Source organism: Glycine max, chromosome 13, assembly GCF_000004515.6.
Source record: "Glycine max cultivar Williams 82 chromosome 13, Glycine_max_v4.0, whole genome shotgun sequence".
NCBI classification, from domain to species: domain Eukaryota; kingdom Viridiplantae; phylum Streptophyta; class Magnoliopsida; order Fabales; family Fabaceae; genus Glycine; species Glycine max.
This window is the reverse complement of record NC_038249.2, coordinates 17,370,623-17,393,796: the sequence shown is the minus strand read 5'-3', so window position 1 is coordinate 17,393,796 and position 23,174 is coordinate 17,370,623. Positions and strand designations below refer to the sequence as shown.

Below are 23,174 nucleotides of genomic sequence, written 5' to 3'. Positions count from 1 at the left end.
TTTACCGTGGAGGATCTTAAAAGAAAAGCATTGGGAACTAGAATAGTGGAATAATAAGTTCCCATTAACGATGTAGGCAACCAATTTATGTTTGTCTATAGTGTAAACACAACAAAAAATTGTCCATGCAATGTCAATTATTTTAATTAGTTTAACCGATCTAATTGTCATGGTTTAGTTTATGTCTTGATGCATGTCTTTGAAGTTCTTGTTTTTTCATGTCTTGTTCTGTGCATAAGAGGAAAGAATTCTTAATTTTTTATGCTTTTGTTATTTGAAATTATTATGATATAGTTGTGCTATTCCTTGTTGAATTGTAAATCTATTTTTTTTGTATATTTTAAGCAGTGAAGTGTTCTAGGCTGTGGCAATGTTAAGGATTGGACCTTGCTAAAAAGTTAACGGTCTTGGCATTTGTATGAGCATGAGCAGGAAAATTATATTCACAAGTCATGGTCTCAAATGTTCACAAGTGATGGTGTAACAATATTAAAAAAACACACTATGTTTATGTCCCTCTCCTCCCATTTAGTAGACAATTGAAATCAAATAAGTGTTTTATTCAACCACAACATGATGAATTATAATTAAAACCTTAAGATAGATAATTTGCTTTTTTGGTAAATAATAAATAAATAGTGGTTGAGGGTTCTACATAATATTACATTTGAGCCGATATAAAAGCACTTGTGGGGAGTGAAAGTCTTGGTATCTAAAATGAAGATTAGTCTCACCCAAAATGTGTAGGGGAAACATCAAAAGTTCCCAAAAACAACTTATATTTTCTAAAGTAAATTACCTCATTCCGGTCACGAGTACACTGGTCACCAATAATATGCTTGAGATATTCTTCAAATTATTCATTAGGAGCCTACATCAAATGATAATGATATAGACATTCCAGTAAGATGAGAAAAAGTGAAAGAAAACTAAGATAACAGACAAATTAAGATGCAATATGAACTGATTGTGTTCTAATTTTCAGATACGATGAACATAGGACAATTAAAATAAATATAGAGTTAAGCTATCCCTATTTAAGAGAACCAACAACACCATAACCGAATGCTATTAACAACATTATATTGGGCAATTAGATACTTCCAACAACAGAAGTATTAACTACACTTGTACAAGACTAACTTCTATAATAGATATGGATGGACAAAGCATATTAGGGAATGATTATAGTAGCCTCAAATTTTAAAATACAACAATTGAAGTAATGCACCAAACGAACACCAAAAGCTTTTGCAATGCCTGCTATGGTAACATATGAATACAGTGGACTTACATCTCCATATATAAATACCTACAAAATGTAGGCCAGGTAAATATTCTGAACCATCATTTTATCATCAAGAAATTCATGTATAGAATATAAGCGTGTGTATCTTACCATATCACTTTTAGATTTTTGTCTCTCAACTTCTTCGACCATAGAATCTATCTTGTACAGAAGTCTCATGTCACAAACCATGAAATTATAATATTTACCTGAAGAATGCCTAAATTAGAGTTTTCACATGGGTCTTTATCAACAAACTCATAATAACACCTTTAAGTGTTGATGTTTGCAAAGCGAAACAGTTCATATAAACATACATATGACTTTTGTAGAAAAAAAACTCACATTGTTGTGCACAACAGAATGTTCAAACACAGACCACCCAATGTAATGCAGTTTCCAACACAAATAAGGTCCCAACTGATCCTCAACAATGCCAAACCTGAGCTATGGAATAGAGTAAAGAAAAAGAGAACATCACCAATACAGTTAAAGGATCATAAAAAAATTAATTAGTAGTTCACTACACACCATGACATGATAGCTTTTAAAATTTTAAATTTATTTTCATCTTACCTCCTAGAAGGATGATGAGCTGCTAAAAGTTGAAGAAACTTTATAAGTGAAGCATGAGTTCTTGGCTTTTTAAGCGCTATAGTTAAAAATTAAACCCCATTAACACAATGCAGCAAGTAAGGATGAAGAAGATCACATGCAAATATTAGTCACATGTTATTGTTATATAGTAAGCAATCTTTGGAGAGGTAAAAGGGATCCTACCATTTTGCGGCAAACTTGTTCAAACATATCGATAAATCCAATGACCAACAAATCAATGTAAAATAGCCAATTCATTAAGGTGCATTCCAGCCAGTTTTTCCCACTGTTTGAACTTGCAAAGTTCAATAACATAACATTGTTTTCCGAAATTTACTCCCAATATCAATTGGAAAAGAATGACAAATATGTAATAGTTGTGGTCCAATGAGATTAACTCCTCTAAACTGAATACATGTGTAAAGTTAGAAAGTGATGACCTACCTACCATTGATTTAAAGTAAGTTATGCTTAGAAAATGAGACCTAAATCAATGGTTAGTGGATATGCAAATTCAAAGCAAATGATAGTAGCTAATAGGATATTTGATTATCAATGTTGTTAACTTCTTTCCTACTTTTTCACTTTGTTTCTTCACCTTCTCCTGCAATTTTTTAAGTCTCGTGTTCATTGTCAACCTATTTTCTTGTGAATAAGACATTGTGTAAAGCAACAAACCATACCAAAAATGAAACTGATCACTAAAACATGAAAATTCTGACAACAAGCAAATCAAAGATGCTAATCAAAAGAACAAACCTTGACATAGCTGACACTTGCTCATTTCTTGTGTTGGTATCAGTCAAAATATGATGAATAGTTATAAAACAAGTACATACTAACTAGTAAATAAAAAAGACAAAAATATTGGGCTATTTGTGCACATCACTTCTCTTTTGTTAAAACATGAAACTTAAACTGAAACTGTTGTTGTAAGCTTCGTTGAGCCTGGAAGGAAGAAGTTGTACGGTCTCTGGCCTTATCTTCGGCATGTGCTAATACATTGTAATGAAAAAATTGTAATAAACAAATTTATATTACTACTTAAATAATTGTCATATAATTAAGAAAGTTCTTTATAATGTTAACAATAAATATGTTAGGTTGCAAACAATTTAGTCCAATATCATCTAAAGCTTTCTAAATGACATGTTTTTAAGTTGTAAAAAAAAAGTTTTGGGACTTTCAAACTCCGTAGACAATGACAAAAACTTTTTTTTCTCTTTTGTTGACATTATGTGACATGTTGGAGGCAAATAAGTACGTCAGCCTTCTGTTATCGGATGCAACTGTTCTCGTATACGCATGTCAACCAAATCCTAACAACATTTCAAATCATCCTTTGTCTTGCCTTTTATGTTAAGAAGGGTGTCAATTAAACTATCACAAAAAATTTTCTCCACATGCATTACGTCTATACAATGATGTACATCTAGGTCACACCAGTAAGGAAAATAAAATAATATTGACATTTTCTTCCAAATGTTCTTCTCAGACGCATCCTTCTTTTGAGTTTTCCTAAATATAGTTATGATGTCCTTCACCCAATGAAATACTTGTTGTCCAAATAACGGTGTCAGCGCAATTTCAATCTCTTGGCTTCCATTAAATGCTTTCTTCCATCGATGATATAGATGATAAGGTTTCAAAAATCTTTGATGTCTTGTATATATTCTCTTCTTCCCATGTTTTAGTTGGATGTAACTTGTCTCTTTCTCACAAATAGGACATACGTGGTGTCCTTTAACATTATATCCACTCAAATTCCCATAAGCTGAAAAGTCATTAATTGTGCAAAAAATCATGCATGCAACCTGAAGGTCTGCTGGACATTCCCATCATACACATCAACCCTATGTACCCATAATTTTCTCAAGTCTTCAATCAACCGTGTTAGATACACATCAATATCATTTCCTGGTTGTCTTGGACCCGATATCATCATACACAACATCATGCATTTTTGCTTCATGCACAACCATGGTGGAAGGTTGTAAATCATAAGCAAAGCAGGCCATGAACTATCGCTGGTGCTTAAGTTATCGAAATGATTCATTCCATCTGAAGCAAGGCCAAGCCTTAGGTTCCTTGGGTCCTGCCCAAATTTTGGATACAAACGATCAATTGTCTTCCATTGGGGAGAATCAACGGGATGTCAGAGCAATCCATCACTTTTTCTACCAATTGCATGCCATGTTAAGTTTTTTGCTTCGTGTTCATTAGCAAACAAATGTTGAAACCTTGAAATTATTGGATGATACTACCACACCTTTGCTGGAAAGTTGTTGTTCGTGGTTGGATTGTCACTACAGGCGTCATCCTTCACTATGTAGCGTGATACCCCACATGTAAGACATTTGCGCATTTCGTTAAACTCATTTTTGTACAAAATGCAATCATTAGGGTATGCATGTATTTTTTGGTACTTCATACCCATATTACATAATGTCTCTTTGCCTAGTAGTGATTTTTGGGTAATGTGTTTTGTTCAGGAAGCATTTTCTTCAATAAAATAAGCAATTTAGTGAAGCTTTTGTCACTCTAGCCAAATCTCGCTTTCAAGTTCACAAAATCTAACTCTGTCGATGATCGTGTAAAGGTTGTGCATCACTACTACAATGACTTCTTAGAATCACTATGTAAATTATCATAATAAGGTGCATTTGCTTGGCGAAAACCCTCTGTTCCAAGATCGTGTATCATGTCTTCTATACAATCTTCAATTTGTACATCGACAACCTGAGTGTGGGGGAGTGTTTCCATGTCTGCCAATTGGCCATGCCATATCCACTTTGTATAATTTGGAATGATACCGTCACATATAAGATGAGATCGTATGTCATTCAATGTCTGTCATCTCCCATTCGCACGTTTCACACATGGACAGAAATACTTTCCACCCATTACTGGTGCATTTTGTTGCATAAATTGCATGAATTCTTCAACCCCATTCTCGTATACATCACTTGTGCGTGATGCTTTCATCCAAGTTTGATCCATGGATATGGGTCTGTCATATTGACTATGTTATGCCAAATGCATGAAAATCTTAATTTTTTTCATAAAAAAGGTGTGGTCCTATCCCATTTAGGAAGACATTTTTTATACTTCATTCATACATATTAGTTACGTACGTTATGTTAACTTTGATGAAAATTTGGTAGCATTTCGTATTGGTCTCCAAGTACACGACATGAAAGCAGTGATATGTACTCACCACCATTGGGTATGCACCCAGAGAACAAAAAAATATGCAGTAAGCTGAAATTGCATCAAATTTAACGCAACATACTTAACCTATAAGTATGAATAAAGAAAAAAATAACTCTTCCCAAACTATCCAAATGGAAAATTTAAGATTAAATAAACTATTAATCCAAATTGTCCATATTAATCATTGTATTCAATCTCGATCGGGAAACTATGGTTCACTCACAATGCATATAACTTTAACATTAAACAATAGGAATAGAACAACGAACATGTAATAAGCACATAACTGTAACAATGACATATATACTAGGAGATATGCTGACTATGAAAAACAATAATTGTAGTGCTATATACGATTTCCTCTTCACTCAAGCAACAAGAAGTTCAAAGTGTGTTCACTTCGTATGGCAAGTAAATACTTGTACCTACACACAACAACAAATGCTCAACATTTGAGTAGCAACAGAACTACCATAACAACATTAATTATAATTACAAATTATATGTTACAACATAAATTTGGTTCACTAGCGATAAAGTTGTTACAATAGATTAAGTGTTGTTTTTCTAATTAAGTTGTAATGAAAACCTAAAACACTAATTGGCAGGAACAACTAACTAAACATGAGTAATGTTACACATATAACAAAAAAAGCCCAGAATTTGAGGGTTATGTTTCATGAAATAGATTGGTTGGTTCCACTGACTCAGGGTGTGTGCAGATGGCATCATCAGAGAAATCGAAATCCAATAATTTGGAAATTACTACGAACATTTTGGACTTCACAAATACAAAATATAACAATAAAAAAATTGTACGTGAAAATTGAGATTGAAACATGTTCCTTAAGTGATGTATCTACACTGTCCAATGATGGAAGAAAGTGATAGCACCCATGACCCAGAGGATATTCTTAAAGCCAAAAGAATCAACAAAAGACCCAAGGGTTGGGACAAATACATTCATTAGACCTTACAATTAAGTGTTGTAGTGATTCAGCTAGTGGTTTAGCTTTTGTCTAGTAGTGAGCCAACTGTCAGCTAATAATTTGAGTGTTAGGAATTTGGTATTTGTGCTTGTAGTGCTGCTTGCTTAGTGCTATAGTGATAACAAAATCAGTTAGGAATCTGTTAGTTGTAATAAGCCTTTATATAATGTGTATGAATGAAGAAAACACATCAAAAAATTACTCACTAAAATCATTCTCTTATTTGTTCTTTTGGAGGTATTTTCCCAGGCCTCTAATTCAGGGAGTTTATTTTCTGCCTTTAGATTTTGCAGCTAACAGAAAGTCAGTTGTGTGTCATTGTAAATTACCTAGGCATGCATATATGTCTTCCCTGGTCTTCATCTACCTTTGACCTTTTAATTAAAACCTTAACCATCCCATTTCCCACTTGGTTGCCAAAATAGATTCCTTTCAACATAAAAAATAATGGTAAATATTGTTTCCAACTCTTCTACCAACGTCATTTCTTATAACATGCAACCCACGTTCAATGAACCAAACTAAAAAAAGAAATAGAAACTATCCCAACCCCCCATCAAATATTAACCTCTAACTATTTTTTTTGTCAATTTCTCACTCCTTAAAAAAATCTCCTATTTCATTTGTAACTATAGCTTCTCCCCTATTATTTTCCTCCCTTGCCACAATGCAACAAACTTGAGTTTCCTTATTTCTGTCTTAGTCCACGAACCTGGAAACCCCATGTTTTGTTGTTGCTTGTTCATCCCTTGACAATTTTCCTTTTAAAAACATATTTTTACATTAAGAAAAAGGAAAAAAATGGTAAAAGCAATGGAACAAGAACAAGAAAGTCTCAGGTCCAGACTATTCCATTTCAAAGGAATGCTTGAAAATACAAGGAGTCATACAAAGAGTTTGAGCATTAAGAGTGCCGGTGCATTGGATCCTTCTCCTTTGGAAGAAGAGCCAGTGTCATCAAGAAGTCAAGGATCAAAAGCTCTAAATGATCTGGATAAGGTTCCTAGGCCAAGGAAAAGCAAGGAGGAAATTGTAGCCAAAGAAGCCAAAGATAAGATAGTGCAATGTAAACATTATTTTAATTTGAATGAAACTTTTACTTTGCTTTGATATGATTAAATGAAATGTTATATATTTTATAACTATTAACATTGAATATGACCCTTATACATAAAAGGAGTAGAGAATTGACGACAAGTTTGAGAGTGGACAAATGCAGCTATTGAGTGGAGATTATTTGGAGTAAATCTAGAGTTTTTAGTAGAGATTTTTGTTTGTCTGTTTATGCTTTAACAATATGTTTTTATGAGTCATGTGGTCACACATTCCACTTTTGGAATTGCACTCTCATGTACTTGACATTACATGGCAAAACTCAACAATCACTTGTCTAGACAGTGGCTAATTTATCATTATGCAGTTGCTCCCCATTATTGATCAAAATTCGTGAGTCATATTGGTGTATCCTTTAATTATTGTGTGCTTGACTCATTTTTAGATTCTGAGATAACAATATGCATGTATGTATAACACTACCTCAAACTTAACCACATAAGACAATTGCATTTTGTTGATCATGAAGAATACAAAAATAACAGAACAGAAATTTAAAGGACTTCTTGATTTAGTCTGGTGGAGGAAAGAGTGTTTCTTCAGCTTTGGCATTGTCAAATGCATTCACAAGCCTTGCTGGTATGTTGACCTCTCGCTGTCTTTCTCCTTCAACTAAGACATGGCATTCATCTTTTTTTTTTCTACTACAAATCTCCAATCATCATGTCAAAACATTGTGATGTTCCTTCCATTTTCAGGAGAGATTGACAATAGAAATGTTTAAAATTATTTATTGTTAGTTTCTCTCATTCTTTTCTTACTGAGAATGCATCAAGAAAGCTTGATACAATGCTTATTGTAAGATCACTATGGTTGAACCTAAACTCTGATTATTGAATGAGTTATGATTACACGACAAACAAATGATCTCCAAAGACCAAAATGACACAATATTATGTATCAAATTAAAAGATGCCGAGAATGCAGATAGAAATAATGATACCAAGTGGTGGATGCCTACACCTAAGGTTCTCATAGACTCTTATTATCTGATGTGGAAACAAGGTTTGTCTAGTATCAGATAGAAATAATGATACCAAGTAGTGGATGCCTACACCTAAGGTTCTCATAGACTCTTATTATCTAATGTGGCAACAAGGTTTGTCCAGTATCAGAAAGATCGTGTGAACCATGTTCTTAAAGCAGGTATGGCCATAAATGCTCAAACTCTATCAGAAATAAAGATCTCTAAAAACTATATTGAATCCCTACTGAAAGTAAGTCAAAAGGAACTATATTTGCTTAAAAGTTATCATTGTTAACATTCAAACATCTTACACAAACCATTATTTTTTTAATTGTGTTTTTTTAGAATGAAAGATCAAGTCTAGGGGACTTGATCTAAGTTCTTTTCAAGGAAAAAGAGGGGAACATGGAACTATGGGTTCTTTAACCCATTTTGTTTTTCCAATGCTTGATGCACTTGTTGCATTCATACTATATATTTTAACTCCAATGGTTAACAACATCAAGAACAGAAAAACCCATAGACAGAGTAACCCCATATGTACTTCTTCATAACTATGTTTCATCACTTAGCTAAGTTGCACACCAGTTGGTCAATAACCATAATACAAACCTTTTTTTTTTAGGGTAAGTTGCTATAGATGTAATAATATTGGCCTAATATATTTTTGTGTCCAACTTTTTTTGATTTAATTGGTGCAGAAGATAATAAAGCTAGCTAGACAAATATGGAATGTAGACAAATTGTAGAAAATGGATCAAGGAGAAAAGGGAACAAGGGAAGTCATGTAGAGATCCAACAAAGTGAAGAGGTTTTAAAGAACATTATTGCAAGTCATCCTTTGTATGAAGTTTTAATTCAATCCCACATCAACTCTATTATTAACTCTACATATGATACTTGTTAACATGATTCATATTTAGGAATTGCATCACAAGCAAATCCGTAGTAGGAGAAATAGAAGTAATGAATAGTATTACTTGTGTGACCAAAATATGAAGGACCTCAAAGCATGAAGAAAAACTTACTTGATCCCAAGACTTCCCCTGAGCAAGTCGTAGAAACAAAGGCACTTTGGGATTCATAAACAATATCAAATTGGAAACTGGCAGAAGCTTAGCCTGCAATGTTCAATCATACAACTATAAGTCAGCCCACAAATGAAGTGCAAAGTCTGAATGGACATATGTTGGTTCCATATTAAGTGCATTAGTGTAAAATAGTGGCTGCCATGGTACATCTAAGTTGAGAGTCAATTGGCAAATAAGCAAGCATGCTTTAGTTAGAATGAGAAGGAGATATTAAATATTAGAACACTTAAAAGAATGAGAAGGAGATATTAAATATTAGAACACTTGAAAGAGCCTAGAAGCACATTTAACAATCTACCTGAAAATAGCGCAAAGGAGAAATCTTCATGTTCATTGATCAACTGGAACTTCAAAAAAGCTTTTCCTGTCTTCGTATAGTGAGTTGGAATAATTGGTAAACTTCTACTGATACAAAGTTTCAAAAAAATGACAAGAGTAATGCATCACTTAAAAAAATAATCCAACCTGCAATTTAATTTAATACAAGATTTAGGACACACACCTAAATTGGGGTTGGGCTTCTGTATGGAATCACTTCTTTTGGATCATTCAAAGTTGCAAAGGTTGATGCACTTCGATGAGGACAAAGGTACATGGTGGCAGAGCAGCACAGGAGACGATAGGGCGGGCTACGGTTGATGGAGGGCACGATCTCAGTAAGGACACGAGGCATGGTCAGGTTAGTGAGTGAAGGATCCAGAGAGTGAATGAAGGATTGAGTCATTGAGGCCCAGAAATCAACAAGCAAACAAAGACGGTTTTTGGGTTTAAACCGTTTTTGTACAAAACCTACAATTTATAAATTTGTCATTGCATCTTTATTTTCTTATTCTACAAAGACGATTATATGAAAATTGTCTTAGAATGTGTGACGTAAAAAACAAATTTTTTAGTAGTATCACACTTTTAGAAATATGAAGTTTATAAACTATTTATAGGTATGCCAAAAATATAGAATTAGACGGTTAGATTAGAAAATCTATAAATAATCAACTCATTTCTCTTTTTATTATTGAATTACTACCACTCAAATATTTTAAACACAACCCACTTCGAACACATTTATGGCTATTGATTATAAGCAATATTCATCCTACTTTTAATAAAATTAATTTTTGTTTTAAGTTTATTTTATTGCACTTTTCTCTAAACTTGCAATCTCTTTTCAATTTCTATTTTTTCTCATAACTTTATTTTTTTCAATCTCAATTTCTAATGTACTTTAAAATATTTTCAAATTGTGATAATTAATGTATAGTGATGTTATTATCGAATTAATAATGACCAATGGTTTTGTTATTATATAAATATTTTTTTTTATGTTGAAAACTTATAATTACTTGATTGATTAAAAAGAATTTATAATCAAAACTGGTAGATTCGAGGATTCATAATATAAAATTTTATTTATTGATAGAATCTTATGTGAAAGGTGTAGAGATATAAAGGATATATGAAAATAGTTTTACCATTTTCACATTTAACACACCTATACTATCGTCTGGCACCTATTTGCACTCTTCATATTCTTCACGATCTTCTCCCCATTATATTTTAAGTAGGTGGTTACAAAGGAGGATTCCACTCAAAATAATGGTTCCCATAGATTGTTTAACAATTGGATACTGCCAGAGAAAACATGCACCCACAGCTTTAATTTTGAGTTTCGAGAGAATTTGTGCAAAACATGACTCGTACTAAAGATTTTACCAGTAACTAGTAACTGGAGGGTTAATCATTGTTTACTCCAATTGAAGGGCACACAGCGTTAGGTACTTTCACTAAAAGTAACTTTTACCATGATATTCTTTTGTTGACTTTATTTTGCATAATTTGTACATTAATTAACTAACGTGACGTATTCAACTATTCATCACTTGCTATGTATATTAATATTAATTAGTGCAAGTGCAAAAACTTGAAAACGTTAATATGTTTGATCAAATAGTGGTTAATTGGTACTATATATATATATAACACAAGCAATAAATAAAACTGTGGGTAATGTAAAATTATGATGTTGCTGAAGTGTGTTCTGACTCGTTATTAATTTGATCAAGTTGGTGATCAAGCAAGCGAGTCTAAGGGTATACTAGTCCACTAAATAATACAGCTTTTCCTTTTAGTTGGTGGGGTGGAACTTTACATGGATGAGAAATTGGATGGGGTAATCTAAATTAAAGGAAAAACTTTAAACAATGGTCTACGACACTTATCTACATGCTATGCATAGTGGGTTTTGTTTTGTCTTAATCATTACTCATGTTGTTATATAAGGAGGACCATTTCATGCATTTTAATAGCATAACCACCTTTGCAAACCCTTTCCAACAATTAGCAAAACATTTGTTAAACGATGGAAGTAATGTGTGGTGCCAAAGTTGGCAATATGGTCCATAAGGCCAAGCCTTATGTGTTAACTGTGGGGTTGCAATTTGGGATGGCTGGGACATACCTCTTCACCATGGCCAGTTTGAACCATGGAATGAGCCGTTTGGTGTTCATTGTGTATCGCAATGCCATTGCTGCATTGGCCCTTGCTCCCTTTGCCTTGATCTTTGAAAGGTGCTATAATTAATCATTGTGGTACTTTTTGATTAATTTATTGATATTGTTTCAATGTATATATGGTATTCATATCAATGTGGACTTACTTTGTTTAATTAATTATCTTTGTTACAATATTTACAGGAAAGTTAGACCAAAGATGACATGGACTGTCTTCATACAGATATTAGTACTTGGATTTCTTGAGTAATTACCTTGAACTTATTCATTATAGTGTACACATGACATTAACATTTTTTTTTATAGGAAATATGTTAGTTATTAGTTTTTATTAGTGAAAAGATTCAAAATAATATTTTTTCTTTATTATTAAGTCAATTTTATATCCTTTTCATATGACATGTAACATGAAAAATTGGAGAATCACGGCAAATTTATGACTATTTATTTAAGAGAAAAAAAATTATGTATTGATAATGTAAAATTTTTTAAAATAATCTATTATGTATGATAAATTTATTAATTTTTAAAATAATTATCTTAAAATAATTTAAATGATAATTTATAATTAAAAATTATGTAAAACTATTCTATACTTGTGTTAATGCATATGGATTAAACTCTCTACTTTACTTAATAGACACTATCACCTCAACTTTAGTTACGGCAACCACTCATCCATTTAGTAATTATTTACTACTTATACCGGTGTATCATGTTTGAATCTAACTGAGATTTGCGGTTGTGGAAAAACTTAGATAGGAAAAAAGAAAATTCTAACCATAAGATACCTAATGAATCTGTCATTAAAATTGAGAACTTGGTCAAAGAAAAAGTTATCTCACATATTTAGAGTTTTTTTTTTCTTTGTGTATATTATAGGAATATGAATAATCTCGTAGGACAGTAAGGTATAACAATTTTTTTGAAATATGGAAAAGAACATCTTAATATAAAACTAGCCCATAGGTTATATTTGATTTGTTTTAAGAATGACCTTATTATTCCAGTCTCTTTTTCCCTGTTTGAAATATTCTTTCCTTTATACTATATTTTCCAATAGTCGTCTAGAAATTTTTCATTAGAATAATCGTTAAACTTGACATAAATAATTACGTGATTCATTGCTAGACAAAAGGATTGATCGATGGAACGGGCTTATTAAACTTAATAACTTCTAAATCATTATTTTTTTGAAGAAATTAATTTATAAATTAATATAGATTGTGATTATAACAATTTAAAAAACATAAATAGTTGAAGAGGAATTTTGATAGAGAAACAAATGGATAAAAGTTAAAAACACATTAATAAATTAAGACAAGGACCAATTTTATGCTCTCTAGATAAACACACAACAATTTTGTGCATGCTGATAATTCGTTCTAAATGTTTTATGTTGTAGGCCAGTGGTTGACCAAGGATTCACTTTCTTGGGGATGCAATACACTTCAGCTTCCTTTGCATCCGCTGTTATGAATGCCGTGCCCTCTGTAACCTTTGTGCTTGCAGTAATTTTCAGGTGAAGTTCTATTTATTGAATATAAATTTACTTTTATCTTATTTCTAGTAAAACTTTAGATAAAAATTAGTATGTTAAATTTGTTAACTTTTTTATAATAGGTATTTCCTTTGCACTGAAATATATATATATATATATAATCACTATTACTAAGAATATTAGTTAACATTTAATTTGACAATTTCAATAAAAAATTAATTTATTTCCTAAAGTATCATCTACTTTTAATTGTATAGGAAAAAAAGAGAATTAATATTGTTAGAAATAAAACTTTAATTAAATAAAGAATATTTTAGAAATGACAAGGGAGAATTATTTTAAAAATATTTATATTTTGATCCATTACACATACATTTTTTGTTGATTATATTTCAGTCTCAAAAAATACTTTAAAGGTCATAAATTATGGTTTTTTTTTATTAAATAATAGAATAAAATACTATTTTATATATTGTTAATACATCTCTATTAAACTTAACTTTAATGCTTTTACTTCGTCCAAACTACTTTGTTAATCTCCAATTGCACCTATTGATAATAATCTCCAACTGAAATTCTATATACTTTGTGTTCTATCAGGTTAGAGCATATAAAAATAAGGGAATTACGCAGTCAAGCGAAAGTAATTGGAACCTTAGTAACCTTTGCTGGGGCTTTGTTAATGACACTATACAAAGGCCCTCAATTCGACCTATTTCATCATTCAAACACAACCCACCAACAAGGTGGAAGCCACACTCAGAATCACTCACACTGGGTCGCAGGAACTCTCTTCATTTGCCTGGGTTGCCTGGCTTGGTCTTCCTTCTACATATTGCAGGTATCTAATGCATTAAGAGTATTTTTTTTAGTATACAATGATTAATTACATTAAGGTTAGAACGTATAACTTCATTCAGTCCAAAAAAATAAGAAGAAAACCTACAACTTCATGTCATTACGTACCAAAACCTTCTCACCACTGATTTGGCTCTAGTGAATTTGCATTAAAAGTAAATAGTATATGCACAAAAGCGTATATCATCCGATCATAAATTATAAATCTGATGATTGATATTGTAGAATTTTTACCGACAAATGTACAAAAATTAATCTCATGCACTAATATAAGTTTAACTTATATGTATGGGTAGTGTAATATTTTTATGCCATCAACTAATTAGAAATCATGTTAGGAATGATATATAATATTGTTATGTTAAAAATTAATAAACTTATTATATATGATATTTTTAATTGGTTGATAGTGTAATTTTTTTACTCATGTAAATCTATAGACTATTTACCCTTAATATGATTTCATCAAATTAATTAGGCATGTGGGACTGAATATATTTTCTGCTCTAATAATGTACAACAAAATGTAATTATGCAGTCCATAACGGTGAAAAGGTACCCTGCGGAACTATCACTCTCATCGTTGATATGCTTGGCGGGTGCTTTGCAAAGTGCCGTGGTTGCTCTGATTGCAGATCATAACCCTCGAGCATGGGCTATCGGTTTTGACTACAGCCTCTACGGTCCTCTATACACTGTTAGTGCCACAATTTCCATTTTTGTTAGAGTAAATTATATGAACTCTCCCTGAGATTTTTTCTTATTACATCTGATATTATTTCAGTAGAGGTTCAGATGTAATAAGAAGAACTTCTATTAGTATGTATAATTTACTCTTTTTGTTAAGTCTCTTGGATCAAGTTTATTGTTGAAATGGTGCCATATCTAATTGAAAAACTTTTTTTTTCTTCAAAAAAAAACTTTTCTTTTTTATTTGGATATCAATTCAACAAATTTTTTTAGTAAAAAAGAATAAATAATACAAGTGGGATCTTTTTTTTTTTTTTTGCAGGGTTGTATCTACAAGTAACCCCATTTCTTCACGTAAAGTACTTAAAAAGAAACAACAACTAGAGAGACAATCCTGATAAACATGTTTTCAAAATTAATAAATGTGTGTATCGCTACATTTGTGCATGCAATTGCAATTGAAAATAAAAGTTAGGAAAATTTTAGAAACGCATTTAATTTGAGAAAATATTTTTTTATTTATTTTAATATTTCATATATTGCAAAAATATTTTATTTCTTATTTTTAAATATGTATATTAAAAATTAATATATATATATATATATATATATATATATATATATTATTTTATTACTTTCTATAGAAAAATATTTAAAAACAAAAAATATATGACATTTTCATAATTATTTATAAAAATGGAGAATAGAAAATGAAAATGTAAAATGTTGTTTTAAACCAAACAAGTCCTCACATTTTGTTGTTTGAAATTGGATTCTAGTGTTCAAGTTATTTGTTGAGTTTTATGTTATGGTCTTACCAATGTTTAACAAATATCAATTGGGAATAATGAGCTTTCCCCCCCTTTTTTTTAATCATAGGGAATAATGAGTTCAGGAATAGCATATTATATACAAGGGTTGGTAATGCAAAGCAGAGGTCCAGTGTTTGTAACATCTTTCAATCCTCTTTGCATGATCATTGTTACAGCTTTGGGCTCCTTCCTTCTAGGAGAACACCTCTACTTGGGAAGGTATCTTACTATTTCAGGGTGTTTTTTTTTTCCAGTACTTCCAAAATTGCTTCCTACACTTCTTGCTTTTAAAATGTTCATTTTAGAAGCAATTGTTGTCACTATTTTATTGCTTTGGGCCTAATTCAGATTTTTTGTTTTTTTAATCCGAATTTAAATTGTTTTGTTTGCTATATTTATTAGATAGTGTATTTTAACAATGCACTGCCAATATTTATTGACAAAAAAAATAAATTGCATAAAACGCATAGACATTTTTTTACAACATCCTGCAAAAGCTTAATTATATAGCCACATTAATTTGTGTTTTATCCTTTTTTGAAAAGAAATTTGTGTTTTATCCTTTTACTCAATGTGTGTCTCCTTTTTCAGTTTGCATGTCATTTTTATAAGTAACTGTTCAATTGTCCCCTTAAAAAAAAAAACAGGTTAAGTAATTGTCAACAATACTTATTAATAGAACTCTATCTTACACCTTTTATCTGATTTGGTTCTCACTTCAACCCCTGAAGCTTATCAACAATATATACTTGTACACTAATATTTGTTTAATTTTGCATGAAAATATATTAAATTATATATGCTTGTATAATTTCTGATAGTGATCTTCATTTATCTCCCAATCATTAATTTTCTGAATTATCATATCATATGATTAATTTGAAATTGATCTCAGCATTAATTTTCTGAATTATGATATCATTGATCTCAGCATCATTGGAGGCATCATAATCGCAGTGGGTCTATACTCTGTGGTGTGGGGAAAAGGCAAAGACTATAAAGATGACACGTCATCACCAGCAACAACAAAAGAAACAGAAACAATGCAGCTTCCAATTACCTTACCAAATAATAAATAACAGACACTTTGTGTTAACTTATAGAAAAGAAAAATTACATAGTAATTCGATCGACTTATGTTGGCGGAAGTGACCGATGATAGCGTAATTTGCAAATCATATAGTGATTTGTTGTGCTGGTGTGGGCACTATATTTAGCCATGTTAAGTTGAAACACGACTTTGTTTAAGTTAATACTAATTTGTTAGAAAGTGTTTTGCTATCGTTAATTATTCCAAGAGTTTAAATTGTTAATCAATGTGTAATTTTATTTTCTTCCTGCTTTTGTATTTTTTTTATCATGATATATGATATATTAGTGCGGAATATTTATCACGATGAAATCAGATAGCTGGTTTAATAAAACCAAACTCAATTCCACTCTCAATAACCTTTCTGATTTTACTTTTGTGCTTGTAGCATATCAAGGAGAAAGTAGTTAAATTGTGTGTCTGCTTTTTCGTATTTTGGTATACGTAAAACATTACGTACGTAACTTGAATCTCATTCCTTTTACACCAACTAGTTCTGATCCGATCCCTTACAAAAGATTATGGAATGCTAGATCTGATTTCCATTTGCAAGACATAGAACAAGGAAAACGCAATAATGCATCGACATTTGTTTTCATTCCAACTTTCCGAAAGACAAAAAGGGGCCACTGTGATTGAATTGTCGCATCCACATTCTCCTTGCACATTACTTAAAATAAAAATAGAATAAGTTTTAAACAATAAAAGGGTAATAATCATTATATATATACTAAGAATAATGCTATGTAGTACGTAATGTATTCTGCACGGAAAGTAGGAAAGACTAATTCCATATATTTGATTGGCTAAATATTAAATATAAAAAGAATAAAATAAAATATGGATGAGAAGAAATCATGGAAAACCATTTGATTGAAGTTTACATGAATTGGTGTATTGATGGCAAATTTTTCAGTTTGGGGTTGTTTTACAAACTTTTTCCCAGATTGGGTCTGTCTGCAAACTATTTTCCAGGGAGTGCTGTTTTTGCACGTACCCAACATGCAAGTCGCAATTGGGAGTGGCGACTTCATGCATGGCTGATACGTGGCGAGCGCTGGAGGGACGTGCCAATCTCATTGGCGATTTCAGCCCACGTGAAGTGGGAAGCGCCAATACTGTTGGCGCCGCAGTGGAAGCGCCAGTACTGTTGGCGATTTCAGCCTAGGGCAGACAACTTTTTAGCAGCTAGGGCAGCTTTTCAGCATTTGCAGATGGGGTAGCGCTACTCCCTTTGGCGATTTAGGAGAAGTAAGAAAACGCCACTCCCTTTGGCGTTTTAGGCTGTTTAAAACGCCACTCCCTTTGGTATTTTAGGCTGTTTAAATACCACTCCTCTTTCGGTATTTTCCAGCGCTTCACTTTACGTCTGCAAGTTCTTTTCCTTTGTTGGCTTTGACAATCAAAAAAATCCTGTGGTATGAAATATTTCTTTAAAGTATGTTTTATATTTCATAGACTTTCCATAGACTTGTAAGTGTGTATTTAAATGTGTAAAATAAAAGAAAAATTAAGTAATAATGTTTATTTGAAGAAAATTTTATGAGTGAAAATAAAATATTTTGAATATGAAATTTGTAGTACTTTTTTAATTAGATTAAGTTGATGTTGATGATTTATTAGTGTGTTAATAATTGATGAACGCTTGATCTTTCATTTAAAAAAATTTGTAGATCATATTTATTTGAAGTATTTTGAGTACGAAATTTATTTTAATATGAAGTTGTAGTATTTTTTTTAATTAGATTAGGTCCATTTGTTGGTGTGTTAAAAATTTATAAGCATTCAAGTTGAAAGTATTATTTGATGATGCTTTGTTGTTTCTGGTATCATATTTATTTTACTATATTTGTAGTAATTTTGTAATTAGCTATTTTCATTTTGAATTTATTATTGTTAAGATTAATTATTTATACTACTAACTTCGTTCATGAATTATTTTATTTTGTCTTTAAAATTACTATCTTGAATTTTTTTTTTTTTTAAGTGTGTCCCATGAAATTAATTTGAAGTTAATTAAATTTTTTTAAAAGAAAAATTTAATGTCAAGTTCCAATAAAGGGACCTTTTGTGATTACATTTTATTAGTTTGGATTTAAAGTTTTATAAAATCGTTCGTGTTATTTAAGTGTGTTGATGTGAAATTTATTTAAAGTTAATAATTTTGATTACATATTGATTAGTTTAAAATTACTACATTGAAATCGTAAATTTTTTTAAAGTGTCTTAATGTGAAATTGATTTGAAGTTAAATTTTATTTTAAAATAAAGTTTTATTTTGAAGTTCCAATAATGACTTTTTGTGATACCCATTTTATAATTTATTTGACGTGTTAAAATATTGTTTTTGTAGGTACACGATGAATTCGGTTATAACAGTGTTGTATTTCAATGGAAGAGTATATGAAGATAATGATGGTGTAATATTTGAAGGCAGTAAAAAAGCGATTCAGATTAAACGTGGAATTAGTTTCAATGCTTTGAAAAAAAAATTGGAGATAAGGTAAAGTTACAAAATAATGAAATTATTTCTGCTATCAGCTGTAGATTTTGTGTCAGGAAAATATATTGCCTTGCAAATTTGTGATGACGAAGACGTTGAAACGATGTTGGAAAGTTTTAAACAACAAGACCAAATGTCAGTTCTGGAATTATACATAAAAAAAGATGTGGCTGGTGGTTCAATGTTTCATTATGCAAATTCGCTTACATCATGTGGAAATTATTTATCTAATGATGAGACACAACCGCCAACAAATATGAGCAATTTACATATTGACGAAGAAGATGATGATGATGATTATCTTGTGTCTAACTCATACGTTGAAGAGTCTTTAGACGAAGATGATAGTGTTGACGGTATATCTGATACAGATGATGAAGTCACCGATATTCCTCAACCAGTAAGAAATGTTCACCCAGCAGAAGGTATAATTTGTTGTATAAAAAAAATTAGACAATACATTTATTATTTGATGACAATTGTATTTAATGCTAAATAAGTATGATTTGAATTTTTATTTTGAACTGTAAGGTGCACAACGAATTGAAAATCCATTTTGGGATGATGCTTTACATTATAACAATATCAACTGGAGTTATCCTGATGAGGAGGACATTTGCGGTTTGGAGATGTCGTCAACCTTTAATGTTGGCCAAGAATTATATGTTGGCATGGAATTTGATAGTAAAGATGCGGTAAAAAAATGCAGTCAAACAATATGTTATGAAGGTGCATTAAAGTTTCAAAGTTGTTGAAAGCAAATAGAACAAGTATGTGGTTTGTTGCTTGAATAAAAATGCAGAGTGTCCTTGCCCTTTCTATATGAGGGCAATTTTATCTAAAAAAATAGATACGTGGAAAGTCACACAATGGGGTGGACTACACACATGTCTGAATATGACCATGACACAAGATCACGAAAAACTTGATTCAGATTTAATTGCCACTTGTGTAGTAGGTACGTATTTTATGTTCATATTATGTTCATTTTTTGTTAATTGTCATTTAAATTTTGTGATGTTATTGACAGGCATGATCAGAGAAGATCCATCAATAAAAATTTCTTTGATTCAAGAGAGGATTAATAGTGAATTTGCGTACAAGGTGTCGTACAAAAAAGCTTGGTTGGTGAAACAGAAAGTCATTGCAATTGAATATGGCGATTGGGATGAGTCATATGTGAAACTTTCGTCGTGGCTAACACACATGCAAAATCATTCTCCTGGATCATATTTTGAAATACTACATGACGATTTTATCGTTGGGAATACGGTTAGTCGCGAACACCTTCAGTTTCATAGAATTTTTTGGACTTTTGGCCAATGTAAAGAGGCTTTCAAGTACTGTAAGCCAATCATACAAGTTGACGGCACAAATTTGTATGGAAAATACTGTGGGACCCTCTTAATGGCCACATCACAAGATGGAAATGGTGGTGTCCTTCCTCTAGCATTCGCGGTGGTTGAAGGTGAGATGTTGACAGCGTGGTCATGGTTTTTGGCACACTTGCATGAACACGTCACAGATAAAAATGGTATTTGTCTGATATCTGATCGACACGCGAGTATAAAGTCCGTTGTCGCTAACGAAGCACTTGGTTGGCAACCTCCCCACGGTTATCATGTCTACTGCGTGCGACACATAGCAAGCAACTTCAATCGGAAATTCAATAATGTCAAACAAAAAGAAATGTTGAAGAAATTGGGTAAGATTTCATATTTGATGGTCACGTTTATTTAACTTTCATATATACTTAAAATTGTTATTCATAACTAATTTTATGCAGCCTACACTCCTTGCAAGCACATTTTTGATCAAAATTTAGAAAAATTTTGTGAACTAAGTCTAGCCATAAAAACATGGATTGATCGCATTTCAAAGGAAAAATGGACGATGGCTTATGATAGAGAAGGACGTCGATATGACCACATGACAACCAACCTCTCAGAATGTATCAATAAGGTTTTGAAGGATTGTCGCAACATTCCCATAACAACATTGGTCAAATCAACGTACAGTAGGTATTGAAAGTACTTTGTTGAGTGTGGCCGCCAAGCCCAGCGACAGTTAAATGAATGGCAAGTATATTGTTCAAAGCTTGTTAAAGAACTTAGAAAAAATCAAGAACAAGTTTGTTCGCACATCGTTCGCGTGTATGACATCCACTCCACAAGGTTTGAAGTAGAGGAGACCTTCAATCCTATTACGCAACGTGGCGGACAAAAGTGGGCAGTTAACTTGAATGGTCATTATTGTCAACACGGAAGGTATTTTGTGCTTCACTATCCATGTTCACATATTATTGCAGCTTGTGGTTACGTGAGCCTGAACTACTACCAATATATAGATGTTGTTTATACAAATGAGCACATCTTAAAAACTTACTCCGCACAATGATGGCCACTTGGGAATGAAGCGACTATTACTCCTTCTAATGACGCATGGACACTTATCCCTGACCCGACTACAATTCGTGCGAAAGGTCAGCCAAAATCAACAAGGATAAGGAATGAGATAGATTGATTTTGAAAATGAGGGTACCAGTAAGGACAAACATTAACCGGAAGAGAGTTGGGTGAAAGGTGGATAGAGTGATTAGTGTTGCGGGAAGGTGGAAGAGTGGTTGGTGGTTGAAATAGGGAAGAAAATTGAGTGGTTAAGGCAAGGATATTAGGGTGAAGTGTGGGAGATGATGAAGCCTAATCACAGACTCTTATGTGAAAGTATTCGACAGCGTTGTGTGTCTGTGTTAAACGGCGGAGTTGAGGTGTAGTAATGGTGAGAAGGGAACTATCTGAATTGCCTTTAAGTTCAATTAAGCTTCCTTGGTAGATAAACTTCATAGACAGTGTGTTATAGTCCAGTTAACACTGGTCCGAATGATTTGAGCTACTGAACCCCGAGGATGACATCGGTCCCACACAGGGGAAAAACATGAAGGTCCACCATGAATGTCTTGCCCTGCACAAGAATTTTGACATCTCGACATAGATGGTGGCATTCCAGTTCATTTCCATTTCCAACCAGCATGCGCAATGGCGGAGTAGGTTGAGCTTTCAAGCCCAAAGACTTCACAAGGTGTTCCTGCACAAAGTTATGTGTACTCCCTCCGCCAACGAGGATGACAACGAGCTGGTGCGAGATCCAACCCACCAGTCTCAAGGTTTCTGGAGCAGTTTGGCCCGAAAGGGCATGTAGGCTTATTTGGGCTAGAAGTGGTTCGGTTTGAGGTTGGGTAAGGGTCGGGTTATGTTGTGAGTCGGTGCGGGTAAGAAGGGTCGGGTCATTTAAAATAGGGTTGTGTTGTGAGGATATATTAGGGTTCGTATCCTCAGAAGTGTGGTCCTCGTCCGCGGCGAGAAGAAAAAATTGTGGGGCACAATGGTGACCCCTTGTAAACTTTTCATCACAATTAAAGCATAAACCGCGCTCCCTGCGGTTTGCAAGTTCCTCGACAATGAGGCGTCGGACGGGAAGAGGAGGAGGTTTGGCCAGGGAGGGTAAGAGAGGGAGGTTAGGGTTATTGGTGGGAACAGGGGCTAGTAAGGGTAGAGCAAAGGGGGTTGTGGAAGGTGGTGGGGCAAAGGATGGTCCTGGAGGTGCTGAAGCAAAGGTGGGTCCTGGAGGTGCTGAGGCAAAAGTGGATCCTGGTGGTTGCCGGCCACGAAACCCTTTGTGGTTTTCGTGGAGTTTGTCCTCCATGAGGCATGTGAGTCCCGTGGAATGCACAAGGGAAAACAGCTGGAGAGGCTGCACCTTGCGATGAATGTCAAGGTCGAGGCCAGAGATAAAGCAGCTGAGGAGAAAGGAAGGGGGCAAACCAACAATCCTTTTGGCGAGGGCTTCGAAGTTGTTCAGGTAGTCCTTTACTATCCCTTTTTGTGTCAATTTGTAGAGGAGTCCAGTAGGATCCTCGTACGGCGAGTGGGCAAATCCGGCCTCAATGGCTTGAAG

The 23,174-nt window shown here is 32.8% G+C and overlaps 1 protein-coding gene across 1 annotated transcript; it reads left to right on the top strand.

Moving 5' to 3' along the window:
* Positions 1 to 11,552: 11,552 nt before the first annotated feature.
* On the top strand, positions 11,553 to 16,940 carry LOC100782997 (WAT1-related protein At4g08290). The gene is made up of 7 exons (XM_003543041.5): positions 11,553 to 11,823; positions 11,950 to 12,012; positions 13,172 to 13,288; positions 13,868 to 14,108; positions 14,664 to 14,822; positions 15,695 to 15,846; positions 16,559 to 16,940. Exons 1-7 carry the CDS (start codon positions 11,615 to 11,617, stop codon positions 16,704 to 16,706), a joined length of 1,089 nt encoding a protein of 362 aa, XP_003543089.1. The 5' UTR covers positions 11,553 to 11,614; the 3' UTR covers positions 16,707 to 16,940.
* The last annotated feature ends 6,234 nt before the right edge of the window (positions 16,941 to 23,174 follow it).

Coding starts and splice junctions, on each gene's coding strand:
- LOC100782997 (XM_003543041.5), top strand. CDS start 11,615: ATGGAAGTAATGTGTGGTGCCAAAGTTGGCAATATGGTCCATAAGGCC. Junction 12,013..13,171: donor TTAGTACTTGGATTTCTTGA/GTAATTACCTTG, acceptor TTTATGTTGTAG/GCCAGTGGTTGACCAAGGAT. Junction 13,289..13,867: donor GTGCTTGCAGTAATTTTCAG/GTGAAGTTCTAT, acceptor GTGTTCTATCAG/GTTAGAGCATATAAAAATAA.